At 39.3% G+C, this 14,463-nt stretch overlaps 1 protein-coding gene across 1 annotated transcript in view; it reads left to right on the forward strand.

Moving 5' to 3' along the window:
* Positions 1–1,024: 1,024 nt before the first annotated feature.
* HCN4 (hyperpolarization activated cyclic nucleotide gated potassium channel 4) overlaps positions 1,025–14,463 on the forward strand; it is a 92,219-nt gene continuing 78,780 nt past the window's right edge. Inside the window, exon 1 of the mRNA XM_018552776.1 lies at positions 1,025–2,054. Coding sequence (XP_018408278.1) covers positions 1,378–2,054 — 677 coding nt within the window. The 5' untranslated portion in view covers positions 1,025–1,377. The remainder of the gene's footprint in view (positions 2,055–14,463) is intronic.

Raw genomic sequence — 14,463 nt, forward strand, 5'->3', positions numbered from 1 at the left:
TGGAAATGCCTTGGTTGCCAATTCCTACTGCCTTTACAAAAGGTGCAAATTATATATTGTGGATTATGTGATACAACATATAATTCATTTTTGCTTACATCTTATGACCTTATGTTATCTTATCTTATCAATACATCACCTGTTACTAAATATTCTTGAAACAGTGAGATTTATCTGGTACATTAACTTGTGTATCTAGAGTTATTCTGTATCTGAAGTAAAAAAAAAGAGATTATAATATGGGAAACCAAAGCACAGTAGTAAAATGGTTTTTATCCATTTTTGTTTTTAAAGGGTAGTGGGTACATTGAGTACACTTACAGCAGATGTAGTTTTTAGGAATACAATATTTTTAGGATAAACATAAAGCTGTGTTGAGATTGAATTACTGAAATGGAGTTGGCACATTAAACTGGAAATTTAGTATAAAGTGCCTAAAATTCTATTTTTCATTCTGTATATAAATTGTCGTGTGCAATTAGAGTTACAGATAATTATGTTTTTGCTAAATCGGTACATCTGGCACAGGGTCTATTGGTGTGTAGAAAAGTATGAGACTGACACTTTTCCTGCTTAGTCATTAAAAAAATTTTTAGTAAGCCATCTGTTTAGATACAGACATTCCCATGTAGCTAAAGACACGTTATTTTGCCCTTAAATACTTATGTACATCAATACGATTAACCCCTATTCTCTTTCAGGGACATATATGGACATTTGACCTCACACTTGCTGCCCAAAGGTCACATCCCTTGCCTTGAAAGTGTTATGTTAATGAGCTGGACATAGGGCTCAAGGAGATATAGCTTGTGTGCAGTCAACGCTTCTATGGCAACACAATAGATCAGATAGCTTCATGAATATTGCCAGTAGCAGGGGCTGCGTGAGGAATAAGTGATCAGTCTGATGTCAGCAGCCTCTGATGCTGCAGCTTCTGTCAGGCTGCTTAGTATGGGCAGCAGCCAGAGTCAAGGAGACAGGGAGGGAGGAAAAGAGGGAGGGAATACTCTTTTTCTCTTTTTATTATGATTTGTTCCTTTTGTTCTTCTGGGCAGCCCTAGTCCAGTCCCTCCCCTGACCGGCTGCTGACTGAACTGTTCTGCTCGTCTGTTGCATTTCATACCCTCCTGCAAAGTCTTCATCATCTCATTGCTTGGCATCTGAGCAAAGACAAGCAAACATGGACCACAGGCTCCTCCTGGCACCTCTAGCACTGTCAGGATGCTGCGACTGCTGCTGATGCATTTGAGACACAGACTTCTCAGTCTGTGCACCTGAGGCAGGAAGAGGTGCTGACATGCCCCCAGCAGTGGCACATAGGGGCTGACATCAGCCAGCAGCAGAGAAGCTTTCAGTGGGGGAGTATCCTGGCAGACAATGGACAGACTGCACCCCTCTATGAGGAAGCGTCTGTACAGCCTCCCTCAGCACATCGGATCCAAAGCATCTATAATGGACGAAGAGGAAGGTGAAGAGAGAGACACCTGGAAAAAGAGCATTAAGCTGAAACCATTGCCCTCACCTTCTGCGCTTAAGATTCTTGACCCACGACCTGGAGCAAAGGATACCCATCTAGTTATGGAAACTGAAGTAGGAAAATCCCAAAGAACAAGTAGCAATGGAGACTGCAGGAGATTTACAGGTAGTCTCTCCTCCATTGCCAGCTGTGGCCGGCACCTTCATGATTCAGACCCTAGTGAAGGGAGAAGGCTTATATCAGAAGGGGACCTTAGCCCTACTGATGAGAAGTCTCCTACCATGGACACTTCAGGAGAAACAAGTGCAGGCCGTTCTCAAGCAGCTCATCCAGCGTCCCAACCTCAGAGCGCTGACCAGCACAGTACTTCTGTAAAGGTTGAAGGAAGAGAACAGACTTTATCTGGAGGGGATGAGGAACAGAGTAGTTTTATGCACAGGCAGTTTGGGGCGCTTCTACAACCTGGGGTGAACAAATTTTCCTTGCGGATGTTTGGCAGTCAGAAAGCTGTGGAAAGGGAGCAAGATCGGGTGAAGTCTGCTGGATTTTGGATTATTCACCCATATAGCGACTTCAGGTAACAAAAAGAACAAAGCCTACAATTTTGGTCAAACAAGTGTTTTTTCATATTGTTGCATAAATTTAAGAATTCATCAGAGTTTGACATGTCCCCACAATGGAATAATGATTTATTGCATAAATAAGGTTTAAATACACAGGAATCGGAAAGGATTGTGCCATTGTGTTTCATCTTTGAAAAGGGAGATCACAAGCTTTGCTTCACTGCTTTTTCTCTATAACCTTGAAGGAGTCACTTTGCTCAGACCAACTGACTAACACTGGAAGCTTCAAGATCTAATGTGCTTATCTTTAGTGTGCATGAGTGCATACATCACACCATAGTAATACCATTTTTTTGCATTCAATTTCATGAATTAGAAATCATTTTAGAGAGGTTGGGCCTAGCATTGTAAGAGGGCAGTCGCTTCACGAGGTAGAAATATGCACACTGTGCTTCTATATGAAGTATGAGGACCTGAAACACAGTCAAATAGTGTTTATATTCACGTGCATTCTTTCAGCTGCTCATAAAAAGTCTTCAAATAGATCTAACACATCCAAATCAGGAATGGGAGGAATGGGGCTGGCAACACTAAATCCAAGCTTGGCCTTTCTACACTCTCCCAAGTAACAGATACTTTTTGTCCTTCATAGTTAGATTTCACATAAGCTCATGATTTTGCAGCATCATTAGCAATAAAGTACTGGTAATTGTTCCTCAGTAAAAAAAAAAAAAAACACATCCTCCAGTTCTTCATTGAGCATTGAGTTTTGGACAGTATATGACTGAATATATTAAGTGGCTGGTCAAGACTGTTTTTTCCCCATAAATGTAAACCTCCACCAATCAGTGATTATTGTATGTATCTTAAAGCAAAAAAAAAAACCATTCATATCAGGCTTTTGCCACAGGTGTAACCAGTTATCACTATGCATTGAACCATTTGTAGGCACGGTTGCACTTTCTGAGAAAGGACAGTGGAGCAGACATTTTTAATCAGCAACAGAAAATTTTTATAAAAATGGCTTTAATTCCATATGAAAACTTTATTCTACTGTACAGGGAAACCCAAAGTGCTTAGTAGATGTACCCCTTCATTGTTTTAGGTATAGTCAATGTGAGTAAGCCTGCACCATTTACAGTAGTACCATTAAAACCAATAACATGAAATAATTTATTCTGAATATATTCATGCACTGATTTATTGCATATTCTCTGCGTTAGGGCAGGAGATTCATTGCGTGCATCCCTGTGAAAATAGCTGCAGCCTCTGTCTGTTCATAGGATTGATTGTAATCGTTTTGTGTCTGATTTTGTTTGGGTGAATGCCATTTTTGTCAATCTTACCTTGATAATAAATGAGTAGTTTTGTGTCTGAGTAGGTTGAGCTTGGCAAGCAGATGCCTGTGTCTTTAGCGGCAACAGAAGCAACAGTGTCAGAACTGCTGACTTCATAATAGCACAGCGAATGCAGCCTCATTCAAGAGAAAAATGCTACGTTGTGTTTATACGACGTAGGTTGCAGAATTATTCTTCTGTTAGAAAAGGGTATAGTCCAATGATTCATCAGAAATCAACACTGCAAAATAACTTTTTTGTTAGAAAACATAGTTCTTTTGGTGCATTGACATTATAACACCAGAACCCAACAAAAACTAAGCAAACCATTACAATGCAATGTTACTTACTATTTTGATAGAACCAAAAAAAATCTAGGGTAGTTCATTTTGTTCTAAACATATTAAATGTATAACATTCTATAGACAAATAAATTTTTGTTGTGCAAAGGTCTGCAGAGAATTGAGCCAAAATGAAATTATGTAATTAAAATATTGTATAGTAGATGGTTTACTGAAAGTAAAGGGATTGCTGTTGATAAAGTGCATAGGGAGAGATTAGTGTAGGTCTTGCACTGTCAGTCTGTTATAGTAAATGTAAACCCATATTAAATGTCATGTAGGTCGCACATTGCTGTCTATCTTAATGCTACTATGTCTTGTGGACTCCATACAGTCTGTCCCTTTTCACTTATACTGCACTGTTAACAGGCTGTATGTGTTTTTTCACTGGGCATATTTCTTAATTGTTGCTGGTTGCAATTGTTTTTTCAAAGGCCTTTTTTAAAAGTGAACCTTCCATGAAAATGGTATGTCTGCTCTTTCAAAAGCACCCACCTCTCCATGTCAAATAATTTGCAAAGGCTATTTCAAAATAAAGCTGTTGCTAAATGAATAAAAAAAATAGCCGCCTTGTTTCGGCTTGTGAGGCTTCCGGGAGGCATGGGTGATGTCACCGAGCCTCGCAGCTGCCTCCTAAGATAGCTGTGTGCTTAAAGTCCCACTAGATTGCACTCCAACCCATTACAGTGCACATCTATCCCAGAAGATAGTGGTATAGTAAAGTTTTTTTTTTTACATCTACTTTAACAAACTATGCTTGTGTCCTTTGAACTGCAGTGCTGGTGTACATTTTCTCATTTTCTTTTGTGCCACAGATCTGCACAACCAAAAATACTTTTAAGGACCAACACAACACAAACACATTACATTCCACATGATGGTGGAGGGCAGGGATGAATTTCTGTGCAAAATAATTAGGACTGGGTACTTGGCACTGTGGTGTAGTTTCTTAGGCTTCTTAAAGTGTGGGTCGCAACCCCATGTGGGGTCGCGCAAGTGAATGGGGGGGGTCGCGATCTGAATCCCGGCCAGGGCTGCCATCAGAGGGGCATGGAAAGTAATTGTATGCAGCGCGGGGGAGGCCCAGGCTCCAAGCAAGATGGGTTTTTTTTTTAGTTTAATATGTGCGGTGCAATTACTACGGTCCCCCCCCCTGCACTTGGTACCTTCCTGACCACGTATCGACCGACGCTGGGGGGAGAGATACTGTCCGATGCTGGGGTCACACAAAAATGTCCTCGGCCGAAAAGGTGTCACGAGTGGAAAAAGTTTAAGAAGGCCTGGTTTAGACCATAAACTCACAGAAGAGGGCTGATTCCATAGCTGAGATGGGAGCAGCTGCAAAGCTAGCAGTTTTGCCAAGCTGGCATTAGGACATGGGCGTGATATGAGATTATTTTTTGTTCCACTCCAGAGCAGATAAGCAGATACAGTAAAAATGTCCAGCACTGCAGAGCTCTGTGGACCGGTCTTGGAGATAGCAGTGGCATCGACCTATGGGGCAGTGTTGCCAAATGGATTAGGAAGGCTACTCCTTCCGGTCCTCTGCAAGCTTCCCCTGGACAAAATTCTTCCTCGCTATTATTCGTCTTCCTCAGAACATTCCTCCTCTTCAGTTAGTGACACCCACAGGTGCCTTATTATCCACATTGCTGGAACCCACTTCACAGTAAGCTCCAGCTGGTGGAACATAACTGCCTCTTGCTAGTCCTTGCCTGATATCCCCCAACTCTTGTGTGGCTGAATCCTCCTCTCTCTCTATTGTCATAGTGCTATCTTCCTCATCCTCAATATCTAAAGAAGGAATGATTGTGCATGACCAAGATTAATCTCCTGCAGCAAGTGAGCGGTCATGTGATCAAATAATTCTGCCTCATAGCATGTTTGTGGGGCTATGGTGGGATTAGCAGAAAAGGTTGGGGGAAATGGCACATTAGCAGCACTTGCAGACATCTGGCTGCTCTGCACCTTGAAGTTGGAAGAAGAAGGGCTTTGTCGCCACTTTACTACCTCCTGCACGTGCTGGTGCTGTATAGTATGGTCACTCTGAGATAGAAAATGTAGATGTGCCCTGACTCTTGATGGAGCAGCTTGACCATCACTTTGTCCTGCAGCTGTGGCAATTGGGGTAAATATGTGGTGCTTTGGTGCACACTACTTTATCACACAAGTATGCGTTGACATTTTGCAAATGAAGGGCAGATTTGCCTGTGTCACCAAAAAGTGTAGACAGTGAAGAGGGGGTGTAGTGCAAAGAGGCTTGGACAAAGTGGGGCTCAGACCACTGGACTTGACGGGTGGTTAAATTGTAGCTTTTTTTGTAGTTCCAGATAGCACTTGGTCCTCCACTGCTATCTGGAGCTATACGGTCCAGCCACCATACAATATTTGTGACTATTGTCTCTTAGTAGTACACTATAATGTTTATTGAAAAATCAAACTTGCCTGGTCTCCCTCTTTTTATTTTGGCCTAGCCCTGCGGTTTAACTAACTGTCCAGCAAATGATTTGTTGCTATTGTCTCTCAGACAGTATAATCACATTTTTATTGCAAGATAAAACCTTTCTTATCGCTTTCTTTTTGCTTCCTTTTTAAAGTGCTCCCATACTGTCTTTGGGCAAGCCAAACTCTACCAAACACATACCTGTAGTCTATATTTTGAATATTTTGGGAATAGTTGAGGATACAGTGACGGGGGCATCACTGTTTGTGCACACATATGAAGTTGAAGACTTTTTGGGGGTTTTTTTAGGAGTACACATTCGTATTTTAGATCTGTTGTGGCTGCTATTTCCACCAATCAATACAGTGAAAATCGTACTGTTCAGTAACATAAATACAGTTCAAAGGCATTTCTCAAGCATGTAAGGCCTGGTGTTTTTGGCATGTCTCCCATGAAGCATTAAAATCCCCCTCTCCCTGCATGAAAAAGGTTTAATGGATTTCATGCAGGATTTAACAACAACCCCCCTCCCCCTTGAATTGTACCTGGACATATTCATTCATACCGGTTTTTGGGGTTGAATTCACTATAAATGGTGATCTTATGATATATAGACCTTAGTATTTTTATATCATGTTGTAATGATCGCTTTATAGACCTGCTACAACCCAATTATCTGTGTCAACAAAAAATACAGCACAAGGGAGTTGTGTATGGTCACCTTCTTACTGTTAATGTATTATTGCTACATAGCCTGTTTTAGATTGTAACAAACACAGTCAAAATGTAATCTTCTTGTACAGTCATCCACACACAGTCGTTAGACTCTATCATGTATTAGTGTATCACAGTTTACTCAACTATTGTATTAGCAATAAAACTGAACAAATGCAATGGTTTAATTTAACAAAGCATTAGGTCATAAGTTTAGGCATGCACTAATTATTTAGGAAGAAAGTGAAGGGTGGTGGTCATCTACAACAACCCCCCCCCAACCACACACCCACACCCACACTACCAGCGTCTAAGTTGCACGATTAGCATATTTTTACAGCGTTAAATTCTACAATTGGTACCTAGTGCAGGAATTATCATGGAACTCCACTGAGCAGTATTACATCAGCTTGGACTTTATCATCCAAACCGTTTAAAAAAAGGGTTAACTAGATTTATTTACCACATTCAGAAGGATATGTATACCCCATTGTTTTGAGTGAAAAAAATTACTAAACATGTCTTTTTTGATTTTATTTTTCAATTAATACCACTGATAGGCTGAGATTGTAGAACTCTAAGGTCAGGTCACAGTAGGGACCTCTGTGACCCACGTTCCTAAGCCTTGGCACAGTGAACCTCATTAAGACACCATTCACACCCGTGCTCTACTTTTTTTCAGCGCGGCGCATAAAAAATGCATGCTCACACACGGCAACGCAACACAAGTCATTACAGTGAAGTATGTCCATTCAGGATATGTTACTTCACATAAAGCTTGTCAAAAAATCTTTAAAAATGCGACGGAATGCAAGGGATCAGAAGAAAATTGGAAGGTACAATCAATGGACTCTCCATGCACTTGCCGTTTCCATTCCGATTTTGGTGTGAATGCACCCTTAAGATGATTTTTCTATGATCTGCAAGCAATTATTCACATTCTCCCTTATAGTTACACATCTGAATTGGGAAAATTATAGTTGGAATTTTAAACAATGTGGATGATTCTTCTTTCAAGCATTTTGATTAATTAAGCCCACACGTGTAGGATCACTGCACTTCTGCCCTGCCAGCAGTTACAAACCACTCTGAGGGTTGGTGGCCTGTATACAATGTGCTGGCAGAACTGGCCACATTCAGTAAGGTCGTGGCTGAGTAGAGACAGGCTGATATAGCACAGTTAATATATAAAAATTGTAGATACAGGTTAGGTGCCATATGGTAGGTGCTACAATGTTCATTTTGCTTTACTTGAGTGCATAGCTGATGTATAATGAGCTGCTTGGGGGTTCACAGGCTGGGTGCAGTGCGCTGTTAATGGAGGGCACTAGGAGAGTGGATGCCATGTGTTTCTTAATGAGTCCATAAGCTTTGAATCATATGCTGCTGCAGGCTGAGCGCAATATGGCCCTGTTAGCTAATACTGGCAAATAGTAAGTAGAATGCTAAAGTATTTGCCAGAAGATTTAAATGATCTTCTTTTTGCAAACTTCTAGGTATTTTTATATGCCTTTTTTATGCATAACTAGTGAAAAGTGCCTCTGCATTGAGTTTCCTGTTCTCATGTAGTCAAATTCTTTATTGAAGAAGCCAACTTAAATGGAATCTCTGTTCCATTTAAGTTGGCTTTTTAAATGGAAGAAGAATAATCACATATGGATTATTTTTCTTAAAGGGGAATTTCCTTTTCCTTTATTGAGAAGATGCCTAATCACATACCCAGTAATGCTGGTCACACAAGCTGAAGACAAAAACTTTTTGAATAATAAAGTGACATAAATAGCTATGACAATATTTGTGAGACAATTTAATTAGTCACGGTGATAATATATGAGAAACAAATACCGTATTTTTCGCTCCATAAGACGCACTTTTTTCCCCCCAAAAGGAGGGGGGAAATGTGCCTGCGTCTTATGGAGCGAATCCCGACGCCCGAGACATGCAGTTTCGGGCGCCGGGCGAGTAGTAGGAGCCACTGCTCGTTTAACCCCTTCATGACTGAGCTTGTTTTTAGTTTCTGTTCGTAAATGACTGACACACTTTTGACATTTTTGCTGTGTGATTCTTCCACGTCAGTAATATACTTTCTTACAAAGTGCACCCACACATATTATATATTGTTTTTTAGAGGACAGATAGGGCTATATATTTATATCACATATGTGTGTTTAACGCCTCACTTAGGACAAATACAAATAAAAAAAAGAGGAAAAAACGTAAAAAAAAACTTTTTTTCCCAGTTTTGATTTGTAGTATTTTTTGTAACAAAACCAGCACAGCTAAAAAAAAATGCAATACATACATTCATTTATTTGTCCCTTATTTTTAATGTTTTTACACTTTTCACTATTTTTTTACAAATCGAAAATTTAAACACCAAATCAAAAATTGCTGACTTTCTTTAAGCCCACCTTTGATCTGTCATGACTGTTTTTAAAAAGTGACAGATCAAAAATGGGATTAAAGGAAAGCAATAGTTTTTTAAAATATCTACTTGTCAATAAAAAATTGTTTCCTTTATGTGAATGTGTAATTGGAAATATTGTATAAAATATATTTCTTTCCTTTTCATGGAAACATAACTTGTATAACAATAGTTTTCATTGTTCGACAGAATTATTAGCCGTCAGGTAGCATAGTGTGTGTGAAACAAAACTATTATCACAAATGGTTCTCTAAAATCCAATTCTTGAGATATTCCTATGTTAGGATTTTAATTTGGGGCCTTTTGTCTACCATTGGTAAATGACAAATAGTATGGTTGGAGGAAAAAAAAGTGTTTTCTTTTGCTATTTAATATTGTATTTTTAATAGGATAGTCAAAGAGAGAAAATTGCATTTAAGTTGGTAATCAATAAAATACTGAACAAGGTGGGTACAGAAACATATGAATGTTAGGCAAAGTTAAAAAATGAAATTGTTTGAAGAGAAACTAAGAGATAATAAACAGAAATATATTTTAGAAAATAATCTAATAAAGAATCAACATGGGTTCATGAAAGATGCATCCTATCTAAGATAATCAATCCAAATTAAAATGTGGATGCTATATATACTGTTTATCATATATGAATTTCTGCAAAGCATTTCATTGGTCTGATACGGTAAAACAAAAGTGCAAAGTTTTGCATGTAAAAAAAAAATCGCTTGACAGCGCACGCACATTTACACCTAAATCACAAAAGTTTGTGTGTGCATAAATTGAACATGAATGAAGTATACATTTATCATGGATATAGTTTGCAGGGGAGTATTTTTCTACTCAAACTGGCATGTCTGCACACATTTCTCACACTTTTTAGCAAGGAGGAACCATTAATTTTCTTTTTAAGTCTCAGGGAACCGCTGCTAAAACCACAGCTAATGGTACATTAGTGTGATCACTAAGGGGGTTACTCACAAAGCTGCCGAAGGCAACCGAGTGAATAACCCAGCCAAAGTGAAGTGAGCCAAACGCTGTTCGGCTAATCACTGGCTTGTACGGCTGATTTCAGCCATACATCAGCTAAAATCAGCCATACATCAGCTGCCTTTGGTCAGCCGAACATGCTCTGTATGTTCGGCTGAGCTGAAGTGCAGCAGGACTTCGACTCAGCCGATCCAACATCTGGATCGGCTGAGCCGAAGCTCCGGCAGCTCACTCGCTGCCGTTCGCCCCTAATCTCATAGAGGACAAACGGCAGTAAGTGAATAGCCGAATGCTGCCGAGCAACATTCAGCTCAGTTATTCTGCTCTGTAGCTCCGAAGTACCGAGCAGAATAGAAAATCAGCAAAATTAATTTTAAAAATTTGAAAAATTATTTAAAAAATGTAAGTAGGAAAATTAAAAATAAATTAAAATCGTTTAAAGAAAAAAAAAGAAAATTTTAAAATAATTTTTAAAAAGCCTTTTGGCCGGCACCTGCCAGAGTCTTCTAGCAGGTCTTGGACAATGAATAACAACTGGGCGGAGCCGGCTGTGACGTCATGGCCGGCTCCACACAGTTGTTGTTTAATGACAGATCAGCGTCCCTGGGTCATTTGGGGACTCTGATCTGTCATTACAACTGGGCAGAGCGAGCCATGAGATCACGGCTGGCTCCACCCAGCTGTCATTTGCATGGAGTTTGGTTGGCTTCGGTCTATACCTAGTACCTATATAACTCCCAGGGCATATCATTTTTTTAAAATATATCACCAGTACACCGTGGTCAGATATTCAAAAAGTGATAATTTTATCGATGCACACACATCTTTTCACATTGCAATGTAACAAGATGCGTGCACATCAATAAAATGATCTTTTTGAAGATTTGACCACAGTGTGCTGGTGATATATTTTACTACCTAGTACCTACATGACACCAAGGGCATATCATTTTTTGAACACCCCTTGCTCTATACATCAAAACATTTTCAGTAATAATCTTAAAAATGTATAATGACAACAGAAAAAACAGACAGTAAATATTGTAGTGTTCTCTAACATTAATGGTCAGTATAGAAGTTAACTCTTGCAGTAGTGGTTAGTGGAACATTGCCCCTCTGTGTTGGTAGTAAGTGTACCTAGGAGGTCAATTTGCTTACTGCTCAAGGAACCCCTAGAATCTTCAGGAGGAACCCTAGTGTTCCACGGAACCCTGGTTCAGAAAGGCTAAACTATAGGGTACAGTGCCAGAAATTGTGCAAAGCGATGAAAAGGAGCAGAGTGTTCCAGGGTGGTGATTTATGGCCTCTCATGGATGTAGCTAGATGTCCAGGAGCCATGGTAGGAAAAGCCGAATCATGCACACGGCAAACCAGGGAGGAGCATAGGGCCTGAAAGATGTCCAAGAGCCCTGTCTGTAACGGTCATGCTCTTGCAGTAAGCTGTGCACCTACCTGCCACTTTACAAGGAAGGACACACTTGTAGGCAGTTGCGTATCATTGTGCCATGCCATTACAGGCAGTGAAAGTGGATTCTTTGTACCTATTGCAATTTTTTTCAATGTCAATTGGAAAAATAATCGGGACCACTTACGTTCTATGGTACGATGGGAGATGACACAGCCGTATCATCTCACCCCATGCCCCGTATGGGAAATGCACGGTAGTGCTAACAAGGCACATGCTTCTTACAACGTGCTGATGCCCGGGTGTCTCAAGGTACATACGGATTGAATATTAAGCCGAAAGAGCATAGACATACCTGTTCTAACTACATATGTGCCATGTTGGAAGTTATTGCGTATGAAGGTCATATGTGGATGGTCAGACGTGCCTGCTCTATGTATCTATGCGTGTATGTATTTTTGTACTTTTTGTATTGAAAACCAAAAATAAAACTCTTATTATTTTATTTTTTTTAAACAATCGGGACCAAAGCTCGTCAAGGGCAACATTCTGCTTTAATCTGTCTGTTAGCATGGTGTCTGCATTACCTACCAAATTAGGCAAAATAATATAAAACAGAATAAACTTTGCAAGACAGATGATGAAGGGAAAAAAAACCCTAAAGAATTAAAAACATAATTAAAAACAAACGTATACATTTTGAATGCAAGAAATGCATGACCTATTTCCATGCTGCATAGTCCACCTTGTTTCAGCCTTGACTACATCAACTATAACACCCCACAAAATACTTTATGATGATACATAAATAGAAGTGTAACTTATGCTTAACTTTAAAACTTAACTCTAAATGCCAATTTAACTTATATAATAACTAATATAACTAGTTATTATATCATTAACTTATATAATTAACTTGTATAATAACTAATATAACTTACCAGCGAGCCAACCTTGTGAATACTGAAGCTCTTTCTAAACTTCCATAAAAGCTCTATGTCACTTGTCAGCAAGCAATGATTGCCTGCTTTCAACAGATGGAACATTGCTGTCTTGATTTCACCCATAACACCCACTTTAGCACCTGAAAATGAATAAATCTGCTACAAAACGTACATGTTCGCTTAGCTTATGCAAAATTGCATGTGCAAACCTTGTCTCTAGTGCAAGAAACATAAGTAACAATGGGCAGTTTAAACTGTTATAAAAATTAAATTATACCTAAAGCCATTTTTTTTCATTTTTGATAGAGTAGGAAATTAAACCCGTGACAGGGCTTTTTCCCCATTTCTTTTACTGGAGAAATGTTCCTTTACTTCATGTGCTGTTGAAACAACAGAAAGCGAGAAAGTGAGGTAAATCCCTCCATTTGTCACAGGAATAAGTTTTCTCCTCCAAATCCTGTTCTGGTAACAACTCTAAATCTTAGATTTTTCGTTCGCTTGTAGTGCCAGTAGCAATGGTCACTAGGACAAATACAGAGTATGCATCTTTGCAGCAGTGAGAAAGGCAGCAAAAAAATGAAATTGGTCTGTCTTTGTATGGTTAAAACTGAACGGAGGCGAATGAGGTTTGACTATTTACTCTGGCTCATTATGGCTGATAATATATGATTACCACTTGTAAGTAGTTATGCTATAAAAATAAAATCTATTTTTGAGATATTAACTATACAATACAACTGTTGGCAACTTTTCCTCCAGGGAATGTGTTGTATTACATGCCCTAGAGTGGATACTGACCTGCCAAAGTGATAATGAAACAGATACCAAAATGTATTGTCATTATTGTAAACAGCACTGTATATCTCCAGTTGCCTGCTGGGGATCTTATAACCAAAGCCATTTTCTTGCAAATATTTTGTTTCCATTATTCAGATTTCTAGATTTGTGTATTTTATGAATGATAGCCTACACATGTAAATTCTTGAAGTTGAGTTCCTGTACAGCAAAGTAAAGCTGGCAGTGTCTAGCTGGAAGCATAATTGCATAATTATATCTTAACAGCTGCAGGCACAGTCCTTTATTACTAACCTTCCAACTGCACAGCAAAGTGTGCCACTTAGAGTGTCATTGCTTTGCTTGTGCTATTATGGAGATGCCCAATGGAAGTGAGCTGGTCAGTCAGCTGTGGTATGTGTGACATCAGATATCTTCAATGGTTTTGTTGCCTATGAGAATGTCATAATAAAAAGACAAAATCTTCGTATGTATGGTTATATACATACTTTACTGGCTCTACCTGGCTGACTCCATGAACCCCTCCTTCCGATCCCCATATACATTTAGACCCACTAATGACCTCCCTCATTTTCCACGCTAAACCTTTTACCACCACCAGTTACCCTAGCAATTCCCCGTTACACTGTGAGAATATGTATAACGTATAATGCTGCAGGTAATGCTCTGGTTCGTTCATATTTTAATAGTATTCAGGTTTGAGTTTTTAGTCCTTGCCGTATTAAGAGTACGGCTCTGTTTAAAGACTTGAATATTTGACTAAATGCTATTTTTGATACTTTTCTTTTTATCTTCTGTTTGAAGATAACCTGTGCCTATTCTGGTATCCCTCCTTCAGTCTATGTATGGGACGATGGCTTCATTACTATGGATTCCTTCCTCCTTAAGCTGTGTATCATTTGGCTTCTTGTTAATGTTTGCAACTTTGTTGTATGACTCTTTTATTGTGACACTGCTCACTAACTTTCAATAAAACTTATTGCTACAAAAAAAAAAAAAAAAAAAATCTGGGGGGGGGAAAGGGTTGTGGTGGGG

The sequence above is a fragment of the Nanorana parkeri genome, unplaced genomic scaffold, assembly GCF_000935625.1.
Source record: "Nanorana parkeri isolate BGI_ZX_2015 unplaced genomic scaffold, ASM93562v1 scaffold97, whole genome shotgun sequence".
Lineage (NCBI taxonomy): Eukaryota > Metazoa > Chordata > Amphibia > Anura > Dicroglossidae > Nanorana > Nanorana parkeri.